The sequence below is a fragment of the Alosa alosa genome, chromosome 3 (assembly GCF_017589495.1).
Source record: "Alosa alosa isolate M-15738 ecotype Scorff River chromosome 3, AALO_Geno_1.1, whole genome shotgun sequence".
NCBI lineage: Eukaryota > Metazoa > Chordata > Actinopteri > Clupeiformes > Clupeidae > Alosa > Alosa alosa.
The window spans coordinates 7,105,358-7,131,309 of NC_063191.1; the positions used below are offsets into that span (position 1 = coordinate 7,105,358).

The following is a 25,952-nucleotide window of genomic DNA, read 5'->3' on the forward strand; positions in this document are numbered from 1 at the left end:
GCACCTTAATGATAGGTCACATGACAATGACTGTCCTTGCCATGCAGCTGAGAGAGGGAGGGAAGCACGGCATGGCGGAATGTATGCTGTTGTCACGTCGACTGCTGATGTAGAGCCTGACAACTGAAGTATACAGTGTAACGAATCCGTTCCAGAAATCTGATAACACTCCGAGAGTGAAAAATGACAACAATGGCAATGACAGCGTTCTCTCACAGGTTCACGACATGACACGTGACAACACTCTCCCTCTTCTCTGCTCATTTGGTTCCTCTCTCACATTCATTCGCCCTCTTTCGTTCTCTTTAGTTTGTCACCACACGTGCCGTTCTCTCCAAAAAAGCCACGTTTGTACTCCTATAGACAGACAACAAATAAAAATGACAAACTAGTGTTTAGAAAACTGCCCCCCCTATTCAAAGTGCTGGGGCCCTCGGCCAAGGCTTGCAGTGATACAATCAAACAAAAAAAAAAGTCAAACACACAACCAAACATAAACATTGATAAAGGATGCACTTGAATACATGTGTCGCTATACACACCCAGAGGGGAAAAATGAATAGCCTATATATAGGAGTAGTACACAATAAAAAAGTCTTAATAATTAACTTATATAAAAAACAATTATGATTGGGGTGATTCTCTTTGTGACAGTACGTTGTCCCAGATGGCGCTTCAGTGGAAATGCAACTTCAGTTTTGTCTTTCTTTCTATATCTCCCTCCTTCCTCCAACCCACACCTCGCCCCCCTCCTCTCTCTCTTTCTCTCGTTCTCTCTACCTCACATCACCCCCATGTCTTATTTAAGCCTCCTTAGTGCTGGTCTTCATCTTCTCCACTGTCTCCTGAAAAAGAGAAATACATTACAGGCGGTTAGTTTGTGTTTTATATCGTGTTCACCATCATCCACTGTGACTACAGGCCTCTAACTCTTTTATGGGTTGAGATTTTTTGCTGTTTTTGTTGTCGTATGAAATTGATTAGTCATTATCAAATAATCCCATGCCAGGTAAAGCAGTTACCAAAATATTTACCATATCCTTTTTTAGTTCATGAATATAATTAAACTTAATTAAAAATGTATTAATTAGATATGTTTTGGGGAAAAATTTATTGATTTAAAAAAAAAAAAAAATTGTTTTCATCAGCTCATATACTAAAGATACACCTACTATCTATTCGCTGGTTTCAATTGCTCTATCTGAACTGTAGGCTGTTGTTGCTGACGTGACCTGAATATCCCTGTGACCATGAACCCGATGACACCAGTGGGCAGAGAATTACACCACTGTGGCAGTTTGGCTGCAGTTTCCACTAACTTCTGCCCAACATTAACTTTACAGCAGCCAATCAAAGGCAGTTGAATGGGAAACTACATGTGTTTTATTTGGCCAGGTGACAATACCCACAACATGAAGCAAAGTCCGGTCCTTTTAGACTATTTTTAACCAATGTTTAGGATTTTTCCGCAAACACGGCCAAACCCAACACTGCATGTTTTTTGAAACACAGATTCAGGCAAATTTTTGCTACTGAGCTAAGGAATTCCATGGAGATGAATTTGCCGCTATTGCTTAGAATCCACATCAGTAGTCCACTCAAGCAGACTATGACCAACTGTTTCCTATGACTGGAATCCTAATCTTTTAAACACTTCCATTATGCTTGGGAACCCTGACAGTGTGCATGAGTTTGTGGTCTAAAGACACCATTGCAAACTTGACTCTGAGCAACAAAGACCTACCTGGTGCTTGTTGAGCTCGGCCACGCGGCGAGTCCACTCTTCCTCAGTCATCTCCTGACCAGCGTCTACCTCATCCACAGCTGGAGTCTTCTCTGTGAGAGAAAAAGAGAATGAATGGTTGGTGTTATGATGTCTCACATATCATAACACAGCTTACACTTTCATGTCATCTGTTTTATATGTCCATTTCTATCTCTTTCTGGATGTCTCCATTGTGCCCATGCTCTCTCTCTCGCTCTCTCTCTGTGCTCCTCCATCTATCTATCCATCTATCTATCTATCTATCTATCTATCTATCCATCTAACTATCTATCTATCTATCTATCTATCTATCTATCTTTCCCACTCAACAGTTTGACTGATCTCTACCCTTAATGATCATCATGTATGCATTTCTCTCTCTATCCCCAAACCATTCCACGGCCAACTCACCATCGCATGTCATGGCTGTGCAGACCCAGTTGCCACATGCGCAGACACAGCGGTTGCAGTCCACCTGCGCCTCAGCTCCGTCCTCGTACGACTCGTCCTCCAAGGCACACTCTGCGTCAGGGGACAAGAAGAGAAGACAGATACTCTCTGGGTTAAATCTCTCCTCTACAATGTGCAATGTGATACACAATGTGATACAATGTGCAATGTCTAAACACAGACTATGTCAATGAGTAATTTGATATACTGTTGTCATCAATTGACCACTGGTTAATGGTGAAGGAGGAGAGAGAGAATAAGAGAGAGATTACATCTGTAAACTCGCATGACAATGTTCTATCATATTCATAGATATACGGTGATACACATATTGATCTCGTAAAACCGAGAGATAAGATAAGATAAGATAAGATAAGACTTGATCTCACACCGAGGAAATTTATTTGTTACAACAGCCAGGGAAGATGCATCCAGCAATATTATGAATAAATAACAGAAATATTAACAATATAAAAATTAAAAGTAAATTGTTCAGAAGAATAAAATAATGCACACAAAGCCTAAATAATAAATGTTAAAATACAGAGCCTAAAAAAGTGCAGTGCAGTGCTTCATGAAAGCGGTATTATAGAGCCTGATGACAGAGAGAATGAAAGACCTGCATGCGGTAGCGTTCTTTCTTGCAAGATGGGTGCAGAAGTCTGTTGCTGAAAGAGCTGCTTAGCGTTCCCACATGCCTGTTGCTCTTGACAAATACACCACACAGTGATGTTGAGCACTATGCATGACTGGGAGAATCATTACTGCTGCTTGATCTCTCTCTAAACTGCATGCTCAACTCATAAAGCAATTTCATCTGCAAAGTACTAGGCTTAACCTTGAACTCACTAAAACTAGTGAGCTTCTCAGAAACCCATTCAGAAACATCCTCTCAGAAAACCAAACTGACCCGTCATACTGACTCTGAGCCACAGTTCACTGCCCACATTGTTGACCCATAGCCCACTACACCTAGCCTGGTCCTACCAGACTCTCGTACATTTCATAATGTACAGATAGTCTGGCCACTTTCCATTGCCAAGCGTTAACTTCCTTGAAGGCGAGTATTCTGTTGAAGTTTAAAACTATTGGATCTGCCCAGAGCCACTCTGGATCTACCATAACCAATCGCTAACGTTTGGTCGTGACGTATGTCTGGCTCAAACTAGCGCACAATCTCAACGTCATTGTTCTCAGCCACTCCCTCTGTTCGCTGATTGGACCTGCAGATTTTTGCAGGAGAAAACCAATAGACCGCAGACCCAGACGACGTACTGAAGGTAAAATTGAGCAGAAGTATGTAGGAGGGCGGAGCCAGGCTACACTACACCGCCTTGGCACCATTGACTCTTTTACAACCCCACAGATATCATAACCAACTGACTCTCTGTGAGCCACAGTTCACTGCCCACATTGTTGACCCATAGCCCACTACACCACCTTGGCACCTTTGACTCTTTTACACCCCCACAGATATCATAACCAAAGATTTTAGAGCGCTACACTCCGCTCTAGAATCTTTGATCATAACATTCAGCACACACGTCACATATAAGCTTGGAATTGTCAAACCAATACGCACATCACAGAAAAGTGCAGGTGCTGGACAGCACAACATGAAACAGTATATAAATGCCTTCATGCACACTGTAGCTCCCTATCAATACAGTATATAAAAGCCTTCATGCACACTGTAGTTCCCTATCAATACAGTATATAAATGCCTTCATGCACACTGTAGCTCCCTATCAATACAGTTTTAATGAGATTCCTCACAAAGCAACAGTTGGAGCTTTACACTCTTCTTCAGACTCACAATGCTAACTTTTATATACGTTTACATATGAACGTGAAGCCACTATGTTATATGAATAGTATGTACATATAACAATACATATCTCGTATATGTATGTACCTATAGTATATGTATGTAAACATAAACATTAATGGCGTCTGAGTGTTAATAACGCAACACCAGGCCCCGGCCATGGCGGGACTCGCTGGGGCACCTGCACTGTACGCTGGCGACCCGGGTTCGATTCCCGCCCCGTGGTCCTTTCCGGATCCCCCTCCCAACTCTCTCTCCCACTAGCTTCCTGTCATTCTTCACTGTCCTGTCTCATTAAAGGCATAAAAAGGCCAAAAAATAATAATAATAATAATAATAAATAAAGCAACACCACTCTACAGTAAAAGCTTTCAGCAGTGCTGTACTGTAAGTCTGCTATTACAGTTAGAAATACCCTTTATAAAGGCCAGAGTTTGGTTGGGTTTCTGTCTGTGGTTTGGTGTTACCCCAGAGAGTAAAACACAGAGCCTTCCAACACATCTGTTTCATAAGACATGGCTCCAAGTACCGTATGTGGAGCTCTCTCTCTCTCTCTTTCTCTCTCTTTCTCTCTCTCTATTCTACTCTTTGTTGCTCTCTCTCCTCTCTACTCTTTGTTGCTCTAGCTCTCTATTCTGCTCTCTGTTACTCTCTCTCCCCCCTCTCTCTACTCCCCTCCTCCCCTCTCTCTCCTCTCTACTCTCTGTTGCTCTCTCTCTCTATTCTGCTCTCTGTTGTTCTTTCTCACTCTCTTTCTCTCTTTGTCTGATCTTGGTCCTGGATCTTGCTTCTCTCAGCTGTCGTTGGGAACTCGGGTTTACAGGTTGTTTGCAGATCAAATGTGCATATAATGCTACATAGTTGTGTGTGTATGTGTGTGTGTGTGTGTGTGTGTGTGTGTGTATCTGAATGCTAAGAATATTGAGGTCACCTCGCTCCTTACATACTGTACTCCCTCTGCTTGCCTGCAGTCCTATTCTGTCCTCTCTCTCTCTCTCCCTTTCCCACTTGTCCTCCCTCTCTCCCTCTTCTCTCTGAACTCTCACCTACTTTTCCCTACTTGGAGCCTCAGTGCCACCCCCCCACCCCCTCCTTCTCCTGGCCTCCATGTCTGGCCCACCGCCGACTCTGCAGTCGCTCAAAATTACAGATCATTACAAATCAAAAGTAGGTCAGTTTGACTTTTGCACAGACCTTTTGACTTGCTACCAGCCAGCGGAGGCTGTGTGAGAGAAAGCATGCCAGAAAAAGGGAGTGTTTAGAGGTGAGGTTTTAAAACTGGGCAAAAAAACAAACCCTGCTACAACCTTGTAGTACAACATTGCTGAAGGAGACCAATTGAGGGCATGAAAATCTTCCCTGTGCATTCCAGTGCACATGTACTGACCTCATACACTGTCAATAGTGAAATCAGCATAATCCAACAATACCATGTTACAATTCTGAATGTCTTTGTTTTGTTTGTGATGATATGAATTGCCTCGTGTAAAAGCTTTCTTCTGTACTGACTTTCAAAATGATGTCTTCAGCAATCCTGATAGAATGATTTCATGTTATAAGCAGGATATACTGTATCTCTACTATTATCTATAGGGGCATTGCCAACATATCAACATATCATGTATACCATATTGTCGATGTTAATTGACAATAGCTAATATATAAAATACCTATCAGAGGTTTCAGATGTCAGGTATCAGATGTTGATGTGTGTCAATTTAGGACACCTTTATGACATATGTAGTTTAACATTTGTAACACCCATTTTGTAACAAACATTTATAAAAGTATACTTGTAAAAGATGTGAGGGGTCAGATGATCCTGTAAAACATTATAAATATGCATATGTGCACTAGCATGGTTAATCAGGTATGCTGTATTCCCATGTTAGAGTGGGTTGGTGGGTGTAGCATAATGGGGAGAGTGCTTACTCTTCTCAGGGGGGTTGAAGTCAGGTCTCAGGCAGTTGAGGAACTCATTGAAGCTCAGTTTCCAGTCAGCATTCTCATCAGACAGCTCAATGAGAGCATCCACACACAGACTCCTTGATGGAGAGAAGACAGATCAATGTAGAGACATACAGACAGACAAATAGACAGACAGACATATTGACATATAGATCAAGTCAGAGATGAGAGAAAGAGAAAACAAGTGTGATCGAATTGTCTGTGGTGCCTGAGAGGCCCAAACAACAGAAAAAGTATATCTCATTACATTTCAATCCCCTAATAACCATGCAGACTCTCAACAATTGACTGAACAACAGTAAAGATGATTTCATTCATTAGGTTCACTTGGGGCAAAACAAACAAACAAACAAACAAACAAAAACCAGAGATTCAGCAAACAAACAAACAAAATAAACAGTATGATGTGACATCCAAAGTGCAGTCTGCTCAAAGCTGTTATTATATCTGTTCATAATCGTTATCTGTAAACCACGGTTTTTGCTTATGAGACGCATTCAGTAGGCTGTCTGGCATTGGTCAAGCAATCCAGTCAGTGAGAGAGAGAGAGAGAGAGAGAGAGAGAGGAAGAGAGGAAGCGAGGGAGCGCAAACGTGTCCATAGGCCCCCTGGACTCCCATTCTTTATCTGAGATGAGCTGAGATAAAAGAGACACAGAGGGCCGGACTACGCCGGGTCAACGGGCCCTTAATCCCTCTGGCACACACACACACACACACACACACACACACACACACACACACACGGAGCCAGACGCAGACGCAGGCAGACACGGACACAGGCACAGATGTGCATCAAATGCTTTGATGTGCATTTAAAAGACAAGAGAGAATGGAAAAAAATGCACCACAACAAAATGTGGGGAACAAATGAATAAACAATAAAGAAAGAGTCACACAAAGATAGAAACACACATATGCACACAGACACATATGCACACAGACACACACACACGCACACACACACACACATATGCACACAGACACACACACACACACACACACACACACACACATATGCACACACACACACACACACACACACACACACACACACAGACACACACACACACACAAAGACACCTTTAGCACATGCTTATCATGTGTGCAGTGAGGGTCTCTGTGGAACATACAGCTGCAGCTCAGCTTGAGCTATCAAGGACAGCCTGACACTGGCCATACCTGGGGCCAATGGCATTCAGTAACACTATGCTATCTGCTGGGTCTTGGGTGAGCAAACACTAACTTTTTAGCACTCACTGGCACTCATTATTCCACAGTCAATTGTACATAGCTGCTGTTCAAAGGGCCATGCTCATTTCATTTCATAGAGTGTGAATTCTAACCAATCAGAATGTTGTGTACATGTGGGTAGCTCATGTCTTGCTTGTTTTGTTTTCTGCATTATTTTCACATAAATCACTTTTTGTCATTATTGTCATTTAAATCATGTGTAATAATATACAACTAGAGGATGCAATTCCGGGGAATTACTAGTGCATGAAAATTAAGCTATAGGACAGACATAGCACAGCTTAATAAAAGTTGACAGTTTAGAAGTAGACAGTTTAAAAGCTGAATGTAGATAGTTTAGAAGTTGTTAATAGACAGATAGTTTAATGGATAAGTATAAGTATAAGTATATATACTCTTTTGATCCCGTGAGGGAAATTTGGTCTCTGCATTTATCCCAATCCGTGAATTAGTGAAACACACACTGCACACAGTGTACACACAGTGAGGTGAAGCACACACTAATCCGGCCGCAGTGAGCTGCCCTGCATCAACAGCCCGGCTTCGGTGAGCAGTGAGGGGTTAGGTGCCTTGCTCAAGGGCACTTCAGCCGTGCCTACTGGTCGGGGTTCGAACCGGCAACCCTCCGGTTACAGGTCCGAAGTGCTAACACATAGTTTAATAAATGTTGAAAGTTTAAAAGTTAAATGTAGATAGTTTAAAAGTTGTTGATAGACTGATAGTTTAATGTGTGTTGATAGACAAATAGTTCAAAGGCTCTATATAGGTAGATAGTTGACGATAACTGACAGTTAGAATGGCTCTAATGTTTGCTCACAGTAATGCTAACTATGCTAACACAGCTAATAATGCTAACCAATTTATTTAGCTAACTTAGCTCATGTTTTCTTGCAGTTTTTTTAAAAAAATGCTAACAATGTTAACATGCTAACTATGCTAACCATGTGACTTAGCTAACTTAGCTAATCATTTTAGCAGTTATGCTAAAATGCTAACGATGTTAACAATGCTAGCTATGCTAACATGCTAACAATGCTAACCATGTTACTTAGCTAACTTAGCTAATCATTTGTAGCAGCTTTGCTAAAAATGCTAATATGCTAACAATGCTGACATGTTAACTATGCTAACCATGTGACTCAGCTACCTTAGCTAATCATTTTTAATGCTAAAATGTTAATTATTTTAACCATGCTAACAATATTAATGATGCTAACTAGCTAGTGAGGACTTTTATTTTAAAATAGTTGAAGGCAGAGGATACAGTTGATGGCAGTCATAGTTGACTGACAGTTACAACAGTTGAACAGTTGACAGTAGTTGAACAGTTAAAGGAATTATCCGGAGTAAAATGCACTTTAGATCAATTTACAGATGATTGGGAGTACAAACGTTGAGTTGACATCAAAATCATGTCATTCGGATGTGTTTTGAGAAAGTTCGATTTTACCGTTTTTAGTCAAAACTCGTTAGCCTGGAAGTGACCAGGGCATGTCATTTCGCCACTACAAAACGCTTTTTTTATACCTATTTTACAGTTCGATTGCATCACAATGATAACCATGCTACTTAGCTAACTTAGCTAATGTTTTCTAGCAGTTTTGCTAAAAATGCTAACTATGTTAGCAATGCTAACATGCTAACTATGCTACTTAGCTAACTTAGCTAATAGTTTCTAGCAGTTTTGATAAACATGTTACCTATGCTAATAATGCTAACATGCTACTTAGCTAACTTAGCTAAGCAATGCTAACAATGTTATTTAGCTAACTATGCTACTTAGCTAACTTAGCTAATGTTTTCTAGCAGTTTTGCTAAAAATGCTAACTATGATAACAATGCTAACTATGCTAACCATTATACTTAGCTAACTTAGCTAACAATGCTAACTAGCTACAGTGGGTAGGAGTCATAGTTGATGACAAGTGTTGACATAGTTGATGACAAGTTAAAAGTTGTTGATAGACAGCTAGTTTAATAGATAGATAGTTTAATGATAGTTTAAAAGTAGACTGTTTAAAAGTTGAATGCAAAAAGTTCCGTAGTTTAAAGGGTTAAATTGTTTAACAGTGAATTATTGTAGTGGGGACTTTTATTTGACAGAGTTTTGGGCAGAGGAAACAGTTGAATAGGATGTGTAGTCTTAATTGACCCAGATTATATGCTTAAAGCCTGAGGCTGCAGGTGGCCTAAACACCTGGCATAGGATTCTAATTGCTTAATGTTAAGTCTATGGGGATTTTTAAAAAGTTTTTCTTTAATAGTTTAAAAAGTATAAAAGTTTCAAAGTTAAAAAGACATAGCAACCTGGTCCATTTGAAAATCTACATTACAAAGTTTGAACGAAGTTTCTAAGTTAAACTGTTCAAGAGAAATTGCGTACGTAAAAAGTGGTAAGCGGAATAATAATAAGAAGTTGCCTAGGAAGAACAGGACAGTGCATTTTCATGCACTGTAATAAGAAGAAATCGGAAAACAGTAGAGTGCATTTTCATGCACTCTAATAATAACATGTGTAACTCTCTCTCTCCCCTTCCTCATTTGATAGAGATATGTTTTTTTGCTTCACACTGTCACATCTTTTTTTAAAGTCAATCCATGTCAAACAAATATTTGTAAATCCACAGTAGACCATATACATGACCTGTATACACATGGATCGGCTTTAACTCTAGCAACCACATTATTTAGCAAAGCAACCACAATATGTACCCTAGCAACACCCTAGCAACCATATTCATTTCCCTAGCAACAACCTAGCAACCACCATTATAATGTGACCCTAGCAACCACTATAGCAACCAACATGATTACCTTAGCAACCAGCATTGTAACGGCTTTATTTGGCATAGCAACCACCATTTGTACTCTAACAACGCCCTAGCAACGCTCTTAATTACCCTAGCAACAACCTAGCAACCACCACTATAATGTCAACCTAGCAACCACCATAGCAACCACCATATATATCATAGCAACACCCTAGCAACCATCTTATTTACCCTATCAACACCCTAACAACCATCTTAATAACCCTAGCAATACCCTAGCAACCACATTGATTACCCTAGCAACAACCTAGCAACCACCACTATAATGTCAACCTAGAAACCACCACAGCATCCAATATGATTACCTTAGCAACCACCATAGTAACTACATTGTTTTGCATAGCAACCACCATATGTACCCTAGCAACCATCTCAATTACCCTAGCAACAACCTAGCAACCACCTCTACATTGTCAACCTAGCAACCACCATAGCAACCAACATAATTACCCTAGCAACTACATTATTTTGCATAGCAACCACCATATGTACCCTAGCAACACCCTAGCACCCATCCTAATTACCCTAGCAACACCCTAGCAACCATCATAATTACCCTAGCAATTACCTAGCAACCACCACTATTATGTCAACCTAGCAACCACCATAGCAATCAACATGATTATCCTAGCAACCACTACAGCAACCAACATGATTACCCTAGCAACCAGCATAGCAACCGCTTTATTTATGCATTTTGGCTTGTTAGATGTTATGTTAATGCAGATAACATTTGATCCGTGTGCCCGATTTTCAAAAATGAGGTACTGTTGCAATCATTTTGGCGAACTGCACCTGATCAAGCCCACTCTTGCAGTTCCTTGGATATGCAATTCTAGTTTCGAATTGCTCTCTCTCTCTCTCTCTCTCCCAATGCCCAATGCTCTCTCTCTCTCTCACTCACTCACTCACTATATCTCTCTCTCATTCTCACCTGAGCAGGCGGTTGTTCTCCTCGTCCACGTAGGTCTTCAGGTCGACGCCACTCTCATTGTGTTGGATGAACTTCAGCAGCTCAGCGGAGTCCAGTGTGGAGTCACCATTGTCATAGTTCTACTCATACAAACAGGGAGATAGAAGGAAAGAAAGAAAATAATAAAAGAAAGAAAATCAAAAAGGAAAGAAAGAAAAGAAGGAAGAAATAAAAGAATAAAAGAAAGAAAGAAAATAGGGAAGGAAATAAATAAAGAAAAAAGAGGGAAAGAATATTAATAATGTAATAATAATAATCTCTGTGTCTATGCCCTTGGTTCCTGAACCTTACTGTCTTTCATAACCTGTACATGTACATACATACATGTAATATTAATCTTATCTCAGTATTCAACATTCATATCTGCTGAAGATGAGATTGTTGATCAATACAAATGTCTGATCAAAGAGGTACCAGCAATAGAGTAACACCTGATCTACCATAAACTACTCATAAATCAACAATATTACTCCTGATTAAACACTCTAATATAAAATATATCTTGAGATAATTAGTAAATATTGTAGATATAAAAATAGGGCTTCTCTCCAAGTCCAAAGTCCATCTTGCTGACTTCTTTGTTAAAAGGATTGGCCAATGGAAAGAGCACTTGGGACTACAAATCAGATACACTCGCTGACCTCTCTCTCTCTCACACACACGCACAGACACAAAGGCGCGCACACACACACACACACACACACACACACACACACACACACAGTCTGATTTATATAACAGCCCTTTGGATTTGGATGGATCTCCCTACCAGATTGCCAAGATGCTGATTTCCAGATGGCGATTTTCTAAATTATATTTTACTCTGTTGAGATACTCTGTTGGTCTGTCTGAAAATGGCCAAAAGCACAAAGGCATCAGTATCCATATTGACACTGATTTTTTTCTCATGCATGTGTATGTGTGTGTGTGTGTGTGTGTGTGTGTGTGTGTTAGTGTAATGCTGCACTATGCTTATCCCCATATGTAATCTGCCTTCCAATACACCCCTGAATTCCATGCTCCTGAGGAAGTGTCGCTGATCAGCTGGAGTAGGGTAGGGTTTGGTCTGAGTTAGTGCTTGTGTCTCATTTACAGAGAAGATTGCACAACACTGGAGTTTTTCTTTTATAACAACAGGCACTGGAGAGACATGTAGAGGAATGCAAGGATAACTTTGCTGACTTTGACAAAAAAGTGCAATGCATTATAGTTAAGGGGGACTACACCACAACAAGTTAGCAAATTACACTTCTAGAAGTTCTCCCACACATTCCACCTTAAGTTGTCACTCCTCAACCATTGTTTGGCCAATAAAAGACCAATAGCAGCTAAGAGTTCAAGGGCTTAGGTATCATTATACAGTATGACTAAAGCTGAGGTGTGTTCAAATTTGCTAAACAGTTCAATGGTGAATATGTTTTCTCTGAACAGTTCAATTTGAACGATTTGGTGTAAACATATTTTAATGGTAACATTTCGTTTCGTCCAGATCATGTCTGGCTCCACTGTATGTTGCATGTACAGTAGAAGCCACTGTAGGATTACGTGGAAGACTGAGACAGAGTACGATCATCTGTTGATCATACGGATAAATGCGATGAAGAGAGAGCATGATCATCCACAAACCTGTAGCTGATGTCAAGTGAATGATGCACACTATGACCCTAGAGAAAGCCTTTCATGTCTGCTGGTCAGTGTAAGAGAGAGGGAGCCTCAGGCACCTTTTTACACTAGGGACCCCCCTAGAGAAAGCCTTTCATGTCTGCTGGTCAGTGTAAGAGAGAGGGAGCCTCAGGCACCTTTTACACTATGACCCTAGAGAAAGCCTTTCATGTCTGCTGGTCAGTGTAAGAGAGAGGGAGCCTCAGGCACCTTTTACACTATGACCCTAGAGAAAGCCTTTCATGTCTGCTGGTCAGTGTAAGAGAGAGGGAGCCTCAGGCACCTTTTACACTATGACCCTAGAGAAAGCCTTTCATGTCTGCTGGTCAGTGTAAGAGAGGGAGCCTCAGGCACCTTTTACACTATGAGAAAGCCTTTCATGTCTGCTGCTCAGTGTAAAGAGAAGGACCTCAGGAGAGAGAAAGCCTTTCATGTCCTGGTCAGTTCATTTTTACACTATGACCCTAGAGAAAGCCTCATGTCTGCTGGTCAGTGTAAGAGAGGGGCCTCAGGCACCTTTTACACTGACCCTAGAGAAAGCCTTTCATGTCTGCTGGTCAGTGTAAGAGAGAGGGAGCCTCCAGGCACCTTTTCACTATGACCCTAGAGAAAGCCTTTCATGTCTGCTGGTCAGTGTAAGAGAGAGGGAGCCTCAGGCACCTTTTACACTATGACCCTAGAGAAAGCCTTTCATGTCTGCTGGTCAGTGTAGAGAGAGGGAGCCTCAGGGACCTTTTACACTATGACCCTAGAGAAAGCCTTTCATGTCTGCTGGTCAGTGTAAGAGAGAGGAGCCTCAGGCACCTTTTTACACTATGACCCTAGAGAAAGCCTTTCATGTCTGCTGGTCAGTGTAAGAGAGGGAGCCTCAGGCACCTTTTACACTATGACCCTAGAGAAAGCCTTTCATGTCTGCTGGTCAGTGTAAGAGAGAGGGAGCCTCAGGCACCTTTTACACTATGACCCTAGAGAAAGCCTTTCATGTCTGCTGGTCAGTAAGAGAGAGGGAGCCTCAGGCACCTTTTACACTATGACCCTAGAGAAAGCCTTTCATGTCTGCTGGTCAGTGTAAGAGAGAGGGAGCCTCAGGCACCTTTTTACACTATGACCCTAGAGAAAGCCTTTCATGTCTGCTGGTCAGTGTAAGAGAGGGAGCCTCAGGCACCTTTACACTATGACCCTAGAGAAAGCCTTTCATGTCTGCTGGTCAGTGTAAGAGAGAGGAGCCTCAGGCACCTTTTTACACTATGACCCTAGAGAAAGCCTTTCATGTCTGCTGGTCAGTGTAAGAGAGGGAGCCTCAGGCACCTTTTTACACTATGACCCTAGAGAAAGCCTTTCATGTCTGCTGGTCAGTGTAAGAGAGAGGAGCCTCAGGCACCTTTTACACTATGACCCTAGAGAAAGCCTTCATGTCTGCTGGTCAGTGTAAGAGAGAGGGAGCCTCAGGCACCTTTTACACTATGACCCTAGAGAAAGCCTTTCATGTCTGCTGGTCAGTGTAAGAGAGAGGGAGCCTCAGGCACCTTTTACACTATGACCCTAGAGAAAGCCTTTCATGTCTGCTGGTCAGTGTAAGAGAGAGGGAGCCTCAGGCACCTTTTACACTATGACCCTAGAGAAAGCCTTTCATGTCTGCTGGTCAGTGTAAGAGAGAGGGAGCCTCAGGCACCTTTTACACTATGACCCTAGAGAAAGCCTTTCATGTCTGCTGGTCAGTGTAAGAGAGAGGGAGCGTCAGGCATTTTTTACACTATGACCCTAGAGAAAGCCTTTCATGTCTGCTGGTCAGTGTAAGAGAGAGGGAGCCTCAGGCACCTTTTACACTATGACCCTAGAGAAAGCCTTTCATGTCTGCTGGTCAGTGTAAGAGAGAGGGAGCCTCAGGCACCTTTTTACACTATGACCCTAGAGAAAGCCTTTCATGTCTGCTGGTCAGTGTAAGAGAGAGGGAGCCTCAGGCACCTTTTACACTATGACCCTAGAGAAAGCCTTTCATGTCTGCTGGTCAGTGTAAAGAGAGGGAGCCTCAGGCACCTTTTTACACCATGACCCTAGAGAAAGCCTTTCATGTCTGCTGGTCAGTGTAAAGGCAGAGGGAGCCTTTCAGGCAGCCTCAGGCACCTTTTACACTATGACCCTAGAGAAAGCCTTTCATGTCTGCTGGTCAGTGTAAGAGAGAGGGAGCCCTCAGGCACCTTTTACACTATGACCCTAGAGAAAGCCTTTCATGTCTGCTGGTCAGTGTAAGAGAGAGGGAGCCTCAGGCACCTTTTACACTATGACCCTAGAGAAAGCCTTTCATGTCTGCTGGTCAGTGTAAGAGAGAGGGAGCCTCAGGCACCTTTTACACTATGACCCTAGAGAAAGCCTTTCATGTCTGCTGGTCAGTGTAAGAGAGGGAGCCTCAGGCACCTTTTACACTATGACCCTAGAGAAAGCCTTTCATGTCTGCTGGTCAGTGTAAGAGAGAGGGAGCCTCAGGCACCTTTTACACTATGACCCTAGAGAAAGCCTTTTCATGTCTGCTGGTCAGTGTAAGAGAGAGGGAGCCTCAGGCACCTTTTACACTATGACCCTAGAGAAAGCCTTTCATGTCTGCTGGTCAGTGTAAAGAGAGGGAGCCTCAGGCACCTTTTACACTATGACCCTAGAGAAAGCCTTTCATGTCTGCTGGTCAGTGTAGAGAGAGGGAGCCTCAGGCACCTTTTTACACTATGACCCTAGAGAAAGCCTTTCATGTCTGCTGGTCAGTAAGAGAGAGGGAGCCTCAGGCACCTTTTACACTATGATGTCCCAGTGTAAGAGAGAAGCCTCAGGCACCTTTTCATGTCTGCTCATGTCTGCTGGTAGTGTAAGAGAGGGAGCCTCAGGCACCTTTTACACTATGACCCTAGAGAAAGCCTTTCATGTCTGCTGGTCAGTGTAAGAGAGAGGGAGCCTCAGGCACCTTTTACACTATGACCCTAGAGAAAGCCTTTCATGTCTGCTGGTCAGTGTAAGAGAGGGAGCCTCAGGCACCTTTTTACACTATGACCCTAGAGAAAGCCTTTCATGTCTGCTGGTCAGTGTAAGAGAGAGGGAGCCTCAGGCACCTTTTACACTATGACCCTAGAGAAAGCCTTTCATGTCTGCTGGTCAGTGTAAGAGAGAGGGAGCCTCAGGCACCTTTTACACTATGACCCTAGAGAAAGCCTTTCATGTCTGCTGGTCAGTGTAAGAGAGAGGAGCCTCAGGCACCTTTTACACTATGACCCTAGAGAAAGCCTTTCATGTCTGCTGGTCAGTGTAAGAGAGAGGGAGCCTCAGGCACCTTTTACACTATGACCCTAGGAAAGCCTTTCATGTCTGCTGGTCAGTGTAAGAGAGAGGGAGCCCTCAGGCACCTTTTTTACACTATGACCCTAGAGAAAGCCTTTCATGTCTGCTGGTCAGTGTAAGAGAGAGGGAGCCTCAGGCACCTTTTACACTATGACTAGAGAAAAAGCCTTTCATGTCTGCTGGTCAGTGTAAGAGAGAGAGGGAGCCTCAGGCACCTTTTACACTATGACCCTAGAGAAAGCCTTTCATGTCTGCTGGTCAGTGTAAGAGAGAGGGAGCCTCAGGCACCTTTTACACTATGACCCTAGAGAAAGCCTTCATGTCTGCTGGTCAGTGTAAGAGAGAGGGAGCCTCAGGCACCTTTTTACACTATGACCCTAGAGAAAGCCTTTCATGTCTGCTGGTCAGTGTAAGAGAGAGGGAGCCTCAGGCACCTTTTACACTATGACCCTAGAGAAAGCCTTTCATGTCTGCTGGTCAGTGTAAGAGAGAGGGAGCCTCAGGCACCTTTTACACTATGACCCTAGAGAAAGCCTTTCATGTCTGCTGGTCAGTGTAAGAGAGGGAGCCTCAGGCACCTTTTACACTATGACCCTAGAGAAAGCCTTTCATGTCTGCTGGTCAGTGTAAGAGAGGGAGCCTCAGGCACCTTTACACTATGACCCTAGAGAAGCCTTTCATGTCTGCTGGTCAGTGTAAGAGAGAGGGAGCCTCAGGCACCTTTTACACTATGACCCTAGAGAAAGCCTTTCATGTCTGCTGGTCAGTGTAAGAGAGAGGGAGCCTCAGGCACCTTTTACAGTAAAGGCTTCTTTATCAGTCTTTTTACTTGACAGCTCCTGTGTGCTTTGAAGGTTCACTGAACCTCACCATGGTCAACAGCTGTCTCAATATCACATTTCCCACAATGCCGAGGGGCATGACAGGTATGTACTGTACTGTGCTTTAAAATGCATGGAGGAATATAAGCAAGGTGATAACACCCAAGTCACAGGTTCAGTGATCGTGTGTGTGTGGTGCCTGTGTGTGTGTGTGTGTGTGTGTGTGTGTGTTATAAGTTTATAAAATGTGTGGAAGAATGTGATCAAGGTGATAACATCAAGGTCACAGGTTCAGTGACCGTGTGTGTGTGTGTGTTATAAGTTTTTAAAATGTGTGGAAGAATGTGATCAAAGTGATAACATCAAGGCCACAGGTTCAGAGACTGTCTCTGTGTGTGTAAATGTGTATAAACATATAAATGTATAAAATGTAGGAATGTGAGCAAGGTGATAAAACAAAGGTCACAAAGGTTCAGAAACTCTTTGTGTGTATGTGCGTGTGTAAATCTGTATATACATTGATACAGGAATATTGTGTTTTTGGGTCAGTTAACTAGCTTTTTGGGTCAGGTAACACACCTTGAAGTACTTGAGCAGGATGTCAGTGAAGTTGGAGCCCTTGGAGAACCAGCCGTCTGGCACCACTTCTGTCTGCAGCCATTCGATCACACGGCTGCGTAGCTCATTACGGTCCGCCACATAGCACACAACTGCACACACAGACAGGACCATAGAGAGGGTCAGAGGCATGGGCACACAACTGCACACACAGACAGGACCATAGAGAGGGTCAGAGGCATGGGCACAGAATAGAGCAGTTAGGACACAACAGCTGTTAGAGATGAACACACATTTAAAGGGTGTTCATCTCTAACATGGGGGACTGCAAAATTGTAATTTTTCCTACATTTGCCTTTTTAGGTTATCTTTCCTTCAGGTTATTGAGAGTGGAGATTGGTGAATTCATCAACAAATATAAGTACAATTAATTAAGCAAAATATGTTTAAATATAACAAAAACATCTAAAATGAACTACTTGCTTACAGAAGGTATCACAGAATTGATGACTGATCAAACAAACACGTAGGTCACTGGGAAAAACACAAGCTTTGGTAGATTATATTTGGTAAAGAGATAAGGAGTAACGAGTGCAAGGCATAGTGGGTCAACATATAGACTATTGACGATATTAAATTGTAAACCTCAAATAACTCAAACTGTTCTTCGTGTATGGCCTAAAAACTAGGCTGCAGTCACTACCACTGAGCTCAGGTCACTCAGAAACACGGTAGTGGAGCTGACACTAGCTCCGAGCCTCCCTCAGGATGGACTACAGAACCCTAAAGCTGACCTGTTGAAGCACAGGCACACTGAAGGGAGAATTCAGCTCAGGAGGCCAAACTTACCGCACTGAGGACTGAGATGCAGGACCTGATGTGCGAGAACGTTTTTAAAAAAAAAACAGCTCAGCTGAGGATACTAAGAAACAGACTGGCCAACAGGGCTGCCAAAATGGAGAAGCCCCAACACACTACCAGGTTTGTATTTTCCCACAACAGCGATAACTAAGAAAATAACTATATCCAAGATAACCATTAACCAAGAGCATTCATTTTCCATCCAAAATACTGATAACATGTTCCAGATGATGGCCAACTCAAACCTATAAAGACACTGCCTGAGGACTGAACCACAGAAGCCTTTTGGTCTCTGATGAGAGAGATGAGACTGATGTTCATGATGAGGGTTGCCTGTCAGACTGCTGGTGCTGCTATTCTCCATGTGTGGAGCTCAGACCCAGACTAAAGTCCAGACAGAGAGCCAGAGCACTGGGACCGCTGACGCTGCTGCGGTCACTACCGACCTGACCATCTCCTCTGAGCTCAAGGAACTCAGAGACCTGGTGGTGGAGCTCAGTGTGGCACTGCGTTTCACGCAGGACGAACTCCACAACGCCAAAACCCTGCTGACACTGGTTACCCGACAGACTGGCCACCAGTGAGGCTCAGGTGGAGAATCTGACCAAGCTGACCGCTGAGCAAGAAGAGGAGCTGAAAGCGCTGAGTCAGAGGCTCACGGTGGCTGAAACAGACATGGAGCACGTGAAAAGGGACTCTGCAGTGGCAGACACTGGCCTCACGCTCATAAGGATCGGCGTGATGGAGCTGGTCAAAGAAAACGCAGCACAAGACGCTCAGCTGACCGTGTTGAAGACCAGACTGAACACTAGTGAGACTGAGGTGGAGGACCTGAAACAAGACAATGGTGCCCAATGGGCTGATCTGAGTGCAGTGAAAGACAAAATGGCCGACGCCACCACTGACGTGGAGAATCTAAAACAAGAGAATGGAGTTCAAGAGGGAAGATTGATAGTCCTCAGTGACAGGCTAGCAGCCACTGATGCAGAAATGGAGAATCTGAGGAGAGAGATGTCAGACACACCCAAAGTGGCTTTCTCTGCAGGTCTGCTTGAGTATGATGACCATAGACAAATCGAGGCAGGAACCAGTGACTTGTACCTAGTGTACAGTAAAATACTGACCAACATTGGACAGGCCTACAGCAAAATGACCGGCTTCTTCACAGCTCCAGTGAGGGGGGTTTACTACTTCAGATTCACAGGGATGGATTACGGGGATGGCCGCTGGATGGGAATACTGATGTATAAGAATGAGGAGAGGGTCATGTATCTATCAGAGGTGGACGCAGATGGACAGCAAACCTCTCTCTGGTGGTGTGACCCTGCAACTGGAGATGGGAGACAAAGTTCACATGCGACTTCGTTCAGGCTCTAGGCTCTATGATGACATTAATAATCACAGCACCTTTAGTGGCTTTCTCCTCTTTCCTTTGTGAGGGGATCGGCCTTTGTGATCACAACCGCAAAATAATTGGGCTTTGTTACGGTGATATGAAATGAAAGATTAATTATGTGCTTACTGAATATGAAAAATTAATCAGTGATATAATCAAGGCAGTTGAAGCAGCCATGTGATCACTAGAAAAAAAATAAATGTTGCTAGGCGGCTAAAGAATGAAATAATGAGAATTTGATTTAAAATTATTTAATTTTCCTCCTATCTATCTTTTCTGTTTGCTCTTTTTGGAAATTTATGTTCTGTCACAAAGAAAAATACATGCATAAACTGTACAACTGTTCATGTCCTCATCAGGTTTGAATAATTTGTCTAACTGTTAAGTTTACTACAATGAATAAAGTTTGAAGCGACTCTTGGAACAGATTTGTTACTCACCGGGACTTGCAGCTGCCTTGTCCATCTTCTTCTCTGTTTAGAATGAAATAAAAAAAAGATTAATTTGTACCAGACCATTTGCAAATTTTAAAAGTTTAAATGAACATAAACTTCAATCATGTTGTGTACCACATATTCTATGAGCCTTCTAATTTCACTAACAATCATAATGCATTGCTTTTTGTTATAATCTATTAAAAAAACATTCAAACAAACAAAAAATGTTTTCTCCATATACATGCTTTGATATTGTCTGCTACAAGCCTTGTCATCTAGCCAAGAGCACACCTTGGCTTATTAGAAGGTCATTGCCAAATATTCCATAAACACTAGGTAGGGCTCCCTGTCTCTGTATCTAGAATGCTCACCTCAGTTTGTTTATTATCGTACAATGTCACAATGACATTCATTGTTCTCACTGAGTTTTCTTAAAGATAAGCCTTAACCCTCATGTTATCTTTGGGGTCAATTTGACCCCAAGCAACGTTTAACATCATAAAATATATGGTTTACTTTTTTTTTTTTTTTTGGCTTCATGTTTCATGACTTTTCCTCAATTGAAGGGTACAACAGAGTTAGCATGAAATTTGTACAATAATTTGTTTTCAATGTCCTGTACAAATATTTTGTACATTGATGTTCCTTGGGGTCAGTTTGACCCCAGCTGTATGAAACATAGGATACATGAATATTTGACACATTATGGATATTATTATTTGAATAGTATGAGAACATATTGTTATTATCATTATTACATACAGAAGTACATATTACATATAAGTCATTTTAGCAGGACTGTATTAGTCAAAAGGGGAAGCAACAGTAAGCCTTTGGGCTGCTGACACTGGATGGGCAATATAGCCAGGGTTCCAAGGTTTATAAAGGGGTGTGGGATTGTTTTGTAGGGCTTTTGATGGTGGTTATTACACTCTTGTTAAGTACCTGTCACAAAAAAAACTGGGTAACAATATGAATTATAATCATTTAGATCAATTATAATCATTAGAATCATCTGAGGTTTTTTTTTAGCTGGGGTCAAATTGACCCCAAGGATAAAGCGTGTCGGTAAGATTTGAGGATAACACAAGGGTTAAAAAAATCTAAGTGAGATCATCAAAGACATCAAGGGAGTAAAGGTTTGTTGTGTGCGCTGATGTAAAATGTGGTGATGGTGTCTTGGGTGTGATTGGTTTGCATCCTTATGATCAGAGTTGGCTCTACGCCCAGGTGCCCTGACCGAAAGAGATGGAGTAAAGCTTTAATGAGCTCAGGAGAAGATAACTGTATCTCTGCAGATAGCGTATCAGAGCAGATAACAGAACGAGTCCACAGAAGGGATTTTAGACTATAAAGAAACAGAGAGATCCAACTCTCTCTCTCTCCCCCTCTCCTCTCGACGCAGGCCTATCAGACTTCATCCCTCTTTCCTTTCTTCCTCTATCCCTCTATTTCATTCTTTCCCTCTCTGAAAGGATTCGGTCGTAGAGTCGTGACACAGCTTATCCCCTCTTCCTGTTTCCACCGGAGCGGGTCCATAGGGGTGGGCAGTGGGCAGTGGGGTAAGGGGCATGTGTGCCACTCTTTGTGGCAGTCATAACAAACCCCCCTGATCCAGCTGACTTACTGTATGTGGTGGTCCCACCCCAGAGACCTCGGTGTCTACCTACACCGCCTCCCTCCCTCTCTCTCTCTTTCTCTCCCTCCCTCTCTCTCTCTTTCTCTCCCTCCCTCTCTCTTTTATTTCTCTCTCTCTCTCTCTCACAACCACACCCACACACAGCTGCCTTGAATCAGGCCTGTCATGTGCTCAAAGAGCCATGAGCCACAGTATCTGACTCCCCAACACTGGCAAAACAGTGTCCTGTTGACAGAGCAAGGACTGCGTAGCCTACTAACAACAACAAAGAACGACACAAATCTAAAGGAGAAATTTATTGACTAAGAAATTGAATTATGGTATTTTATTTCAATTATGATAATGCCTTAAGTTCACCAGTGTTGACCAGAGCTCTGAAGACTGCACATGCCTGCGGCTTTGTAATCCTCACTGCATCACATGATGCCAGGGTGTTGTGCGAGTACTAGAACACCATAAGGGAGCAGGAACAATCCTCACTGCATCACATGATGCCAGGGTGTTGTGCGAGTACTAGAACACCATAAGGGAGCAGGAACAATCCTCACTGCATCACATGATGCCAGGGTGTTGTGCCGCAGTACTAGAACACCATAAGGAGCAGGAACAATCCTCACTGCATCACATGATGCCAGGGTGTTGTCCGAGTACTAGAACACCATAAGGGAGCAGGAACAATCCTCACTGCATCACATGATGCCAGGGTGTTGTGCGAGTACTAGAACACCATAAGGGAGCAGGAACAATCCTCACTGCATCACATGATGCCAGGGTGTTGTGCGAGTACTAGAACACCATAAGGGAGCAGGAACAATCCTCACTGCATCACATGATGCCAGGGTGTTGTGCGAGTACTAGAACACCATAAGGGAGCAGGAACAATGACTGCATTGACTTCACTGTTAGCATTAAGTTGGGCAATTGTGTTGTGTTTTTTCACAGCCTGTGAAGACTACTACACACACACACACACACACACACACACACACACACACACACACACACACACACACAAGCAGCCATAAGCTGTACATACACGGACACACAGATAAAAAGAGAAACCACAGTGAACCCACCTTTGCAGTGTCCATCATGGGCCACCTGGATCTTCAGGCCGGTCAGGCAGGCATCACGGTGGAGCTCACAGTGGTTACGGTACGTCTTTGCATTACTGCCACACACTGAGCGCTTGTGGGGCTTGCATTTCTACAAGGTCACACACACACACACATTTTAAACACACACACACACACACACAAACTCAATGTTTGCATTGTAATATTTTTGTATTCCATTGCATGCTGCTTCAGATAAACTTGTGTGTATATGGGCGCCATTAATTAAACCTGCTGTAATACCTTTTAAAATAACATGTTGTTATTTTATTATGTTAATATTTGTTAGTGTTTGTGTCTGTGACTGACCTCAATGCAGAGACAGCTGGGCTCTCCTTTCTCAGTCATGGAACATTCTCTCCCGGCTCCGCAGAACACGTTAGCGCACACTTTAGACTTGCTCTGCACCTCCTGCACAGAGAGGGAGAGAGAGAAAGAGAGAGAGAGATGTAAGATGTGTCTTCAAATCTACATTTCCTGATAGTAAAATAAAACAGATGCTGAGCTTTGATGATACTCCAAGACCACTAGATGGCGACATCTGATCAATTTGCTCCACTATGGTGAATGGTAGTACTTTGCAAGAAAGTACCAGCGTAACCTCTGTATTTGCATTACAGTTTTGTGCTCTCTAAGTGAATGGATTTTAGGAAACTCACATTTGGAGTACACTATCTGCTATTACATCACAACATAACACACAATTTTACATAATGCACACTGCAAATACACACACTCCTCTGACAAATGCTTGTCAATCATACTTCACATTTGCACACTTGTGCACGCGCACACACACACACACACACACACACACACACACAACCTCAGTCCTCCTCTTCCTAAATGTTATGCTTTGACACCAGACTACCAAAAACAAAGTCAGACAACCACAGAGACCACAGCCTTCGCATTTATGTTGCCATCCTGCACCTCTCTCTCTGGCCATCTTTCTTTTTTAAGTATATTTTTGGCCTTTTTGCCTTTATTTGGACAGGACAGTGGAGAGTGAGACAGGAAGCAAGTGGGAGAGAGAGATGGGGTGGGATCGGGAAATGACAGATTCGATCCTGGGTCCCCGTGGGCACTCACACCCGTATATGGTATGGGCTCTGTAGCCAGTTGCGCCACAGCGCCCCCCTGTCTTGCCACCTTTCTATTCTATCCGTCGATCTATAGCTTTCTCTCCGCCTCTTTCTCTTTATCAGTTCCACACACACGCACACGCACACGCACACGCACGCACGCACGCACGCACGCACACACACACACACACACACACACCACCAAGTTAGGTCAGAATGCTCTAAGTGAAGGTCAGTGTGTACTCGCTGACACTCGGGGGAAGTGAAACAGATTATTATGACATGCACACACACATGCACACACACACACACACACACTAGAGTGTGGCTACCCGACCCGAGCCCGACGGGTCCCGACGGGTCGGGTTGGGTTCGGACAAATATTTAGAAATTGTAGTCGGGTTCTGTCCGGGTTCGGACACATTGGGGCGACATGCATAGGAAGCTTTAAATTTAAAATTCCTTATTATGTTGGGTAACCAACAGGTCTGCTTTACATGATGCAAACGTTTGTTTTTTGAGAATAAGGTAAAATGTAAAAAAAGACCTACTAGCTTTCTTCGTGTAAGCAAGATTTGTTTATCGCGACAACGCATTTCAGGCATGCAGCCTGAAATGCACACGCGTTGTCACGACTACATAAACAAATGGTTATGCACATATGCACATAATCACAGTCTTGGGTGACGTTAAAAAAAGTTGTTAGCCTATCAGGAGATTTTAAGATTATTTGCGTTGTATACTGTGGTAAAGACATAGGCTACCGGTAGGCTATAAGGTCGTCTCGTTCAACTGGATGAGGATTTCTCGAGTTGCACCAATTAACGTCGATGCTGCATATCAGTGACGGAGGCACTATAGTTTCTTGTTGCAGTTCATTTCACGACTTTTCGTCAATGGTAAGACAAGAATTCTATTTCAATAGGCTATGCTTGCTTGGGCCTCTTGTGTTAGTGTGCGCTGTGCGACCTGCGTGCGTGCAAGCTCATCTGATTCTGTAGACAATTTGTTGTGTGTTCAGTTTAATGGGCTAAAAAGACAGGCTAGCCACAAACGTGAACGTTTAATCACTAGCATGGGAATAACTGAGGTATCATCTGCGTCGGGCTCGGGTCGGGTTCGAACATAAAAATGAAAATGCTTGTCGGGTTCGGACGCAACTCTGTCGGACGCGGGCCGGGTTCGGACAGAAATTTGCGGCCCGATCCGCACTCACACACACACACACACACACACACACAATCACGAATGCGCGCACACACACACACACACACTAATGTATATGTTTATATGTCTACTTAACCCCTAAAAAAATCACCTTCACCCACAAAGTCCCACTGGGCCTTCTGCACACTGGTTTCCGTGACAACGGGACATTCTCCTTGGGAAAAAGAGGGCGAGCACAGCTCCGAGTCCAATAATAAGCGTGTCCTCGAGGACGCCGGGCGATTACCAGGTGTGCAAATTCACACGCAGCAGGACAGGACGGGACAGGACAGGAAGCGAGCCGCAGTGCCACCGCACACACACAGCAAGAAAAGAGACGCAACATTACCATGCCAACCACATACTCACTGTGGTGCGTTTGTGCTTACACATGAGAATGAAAGAGAATAAAAATAAAAACACTGAATCCCTAGCACGTCATCCTGAAACACTGCCTTTGTGTACAAAACATGACATGTCTTTATCTTTTGTAACAGTACTGGTAGAGTTTAGTCCTGTGTGATTTTTGCCATCTGAAGAAGGGCTGCAGTATTTTGTAATATACAAGCTATCTGGTCTTTATTTTGAGTTTGTGGGCATTCATGTCCACTGTTCCTCATGTCAAGCTCTGTTCTGATAAATGGCTGCATTCCTACTAAGTGCCAGCAGGGGGCAGCCACACTGTGGAAACTCTGAAGAAAGCACCGCACAACAGAATATGAACTCAGGTCACAAGCACTCGTCTCTCTTTTTCCTTTCTCTCTTCCTTTCTCTCCCTCTCTC

General features: G+C 43.1%; 1 protein-coding gene across 2 annotated transcripts in view; it reads right to left on the bottom strand.

Annotated features, from left to right (window-relative positions):
- Window positions 1-394: 394 nt before the first annotated feature.
- Window positions 395-25,952, bottom strand: part of fstl1b (follistatin-like 1b) — a 70,454-nt gene continuing 44,896 nt past the window's right edge. For both annotated transcript variants that reach the window (XM_048238846.1, XM_048238845.1), the window contains exons 3-11: window positions 23,188-23,289; window positions 22,840-22,969; window positions 20,128-20,160; window positions 17,452-17,582; window positions 11,030-11,148; window positions 5,976-6,088; window positions 2,177-2,287; window positions 1,745-1,836; window positions 395-845 (exon numbers count right to left, since the gene is read on the bottom strand). In XM_048238846.1, coding sequence (XP_048094803.1) covers window positions 804-845; window positions 1,745-1,836; window positions 2,177-2,287; window positions 5,976-6,088; window positions 11,030-11,148; window positions 17,452-17,582; window positions 20,128-20,160; window positions 22,840-22,969; window positions 23,188-23,289 — 873 coding nt within the window. In that variant the 3' untranslated portion in view covers window positions 395-803. The remainder of the gene's footprint in view (window positions 846-1,744; window positions 1,837-2,176; window positions 2,288-5,975; window positions 6,089-11,029; window positions 11,149-17,451; window positions 17,583-20,127; window positions 20,161-22,839; window positions 22,970-23,187; window positions 23,290-25,952) is intronic.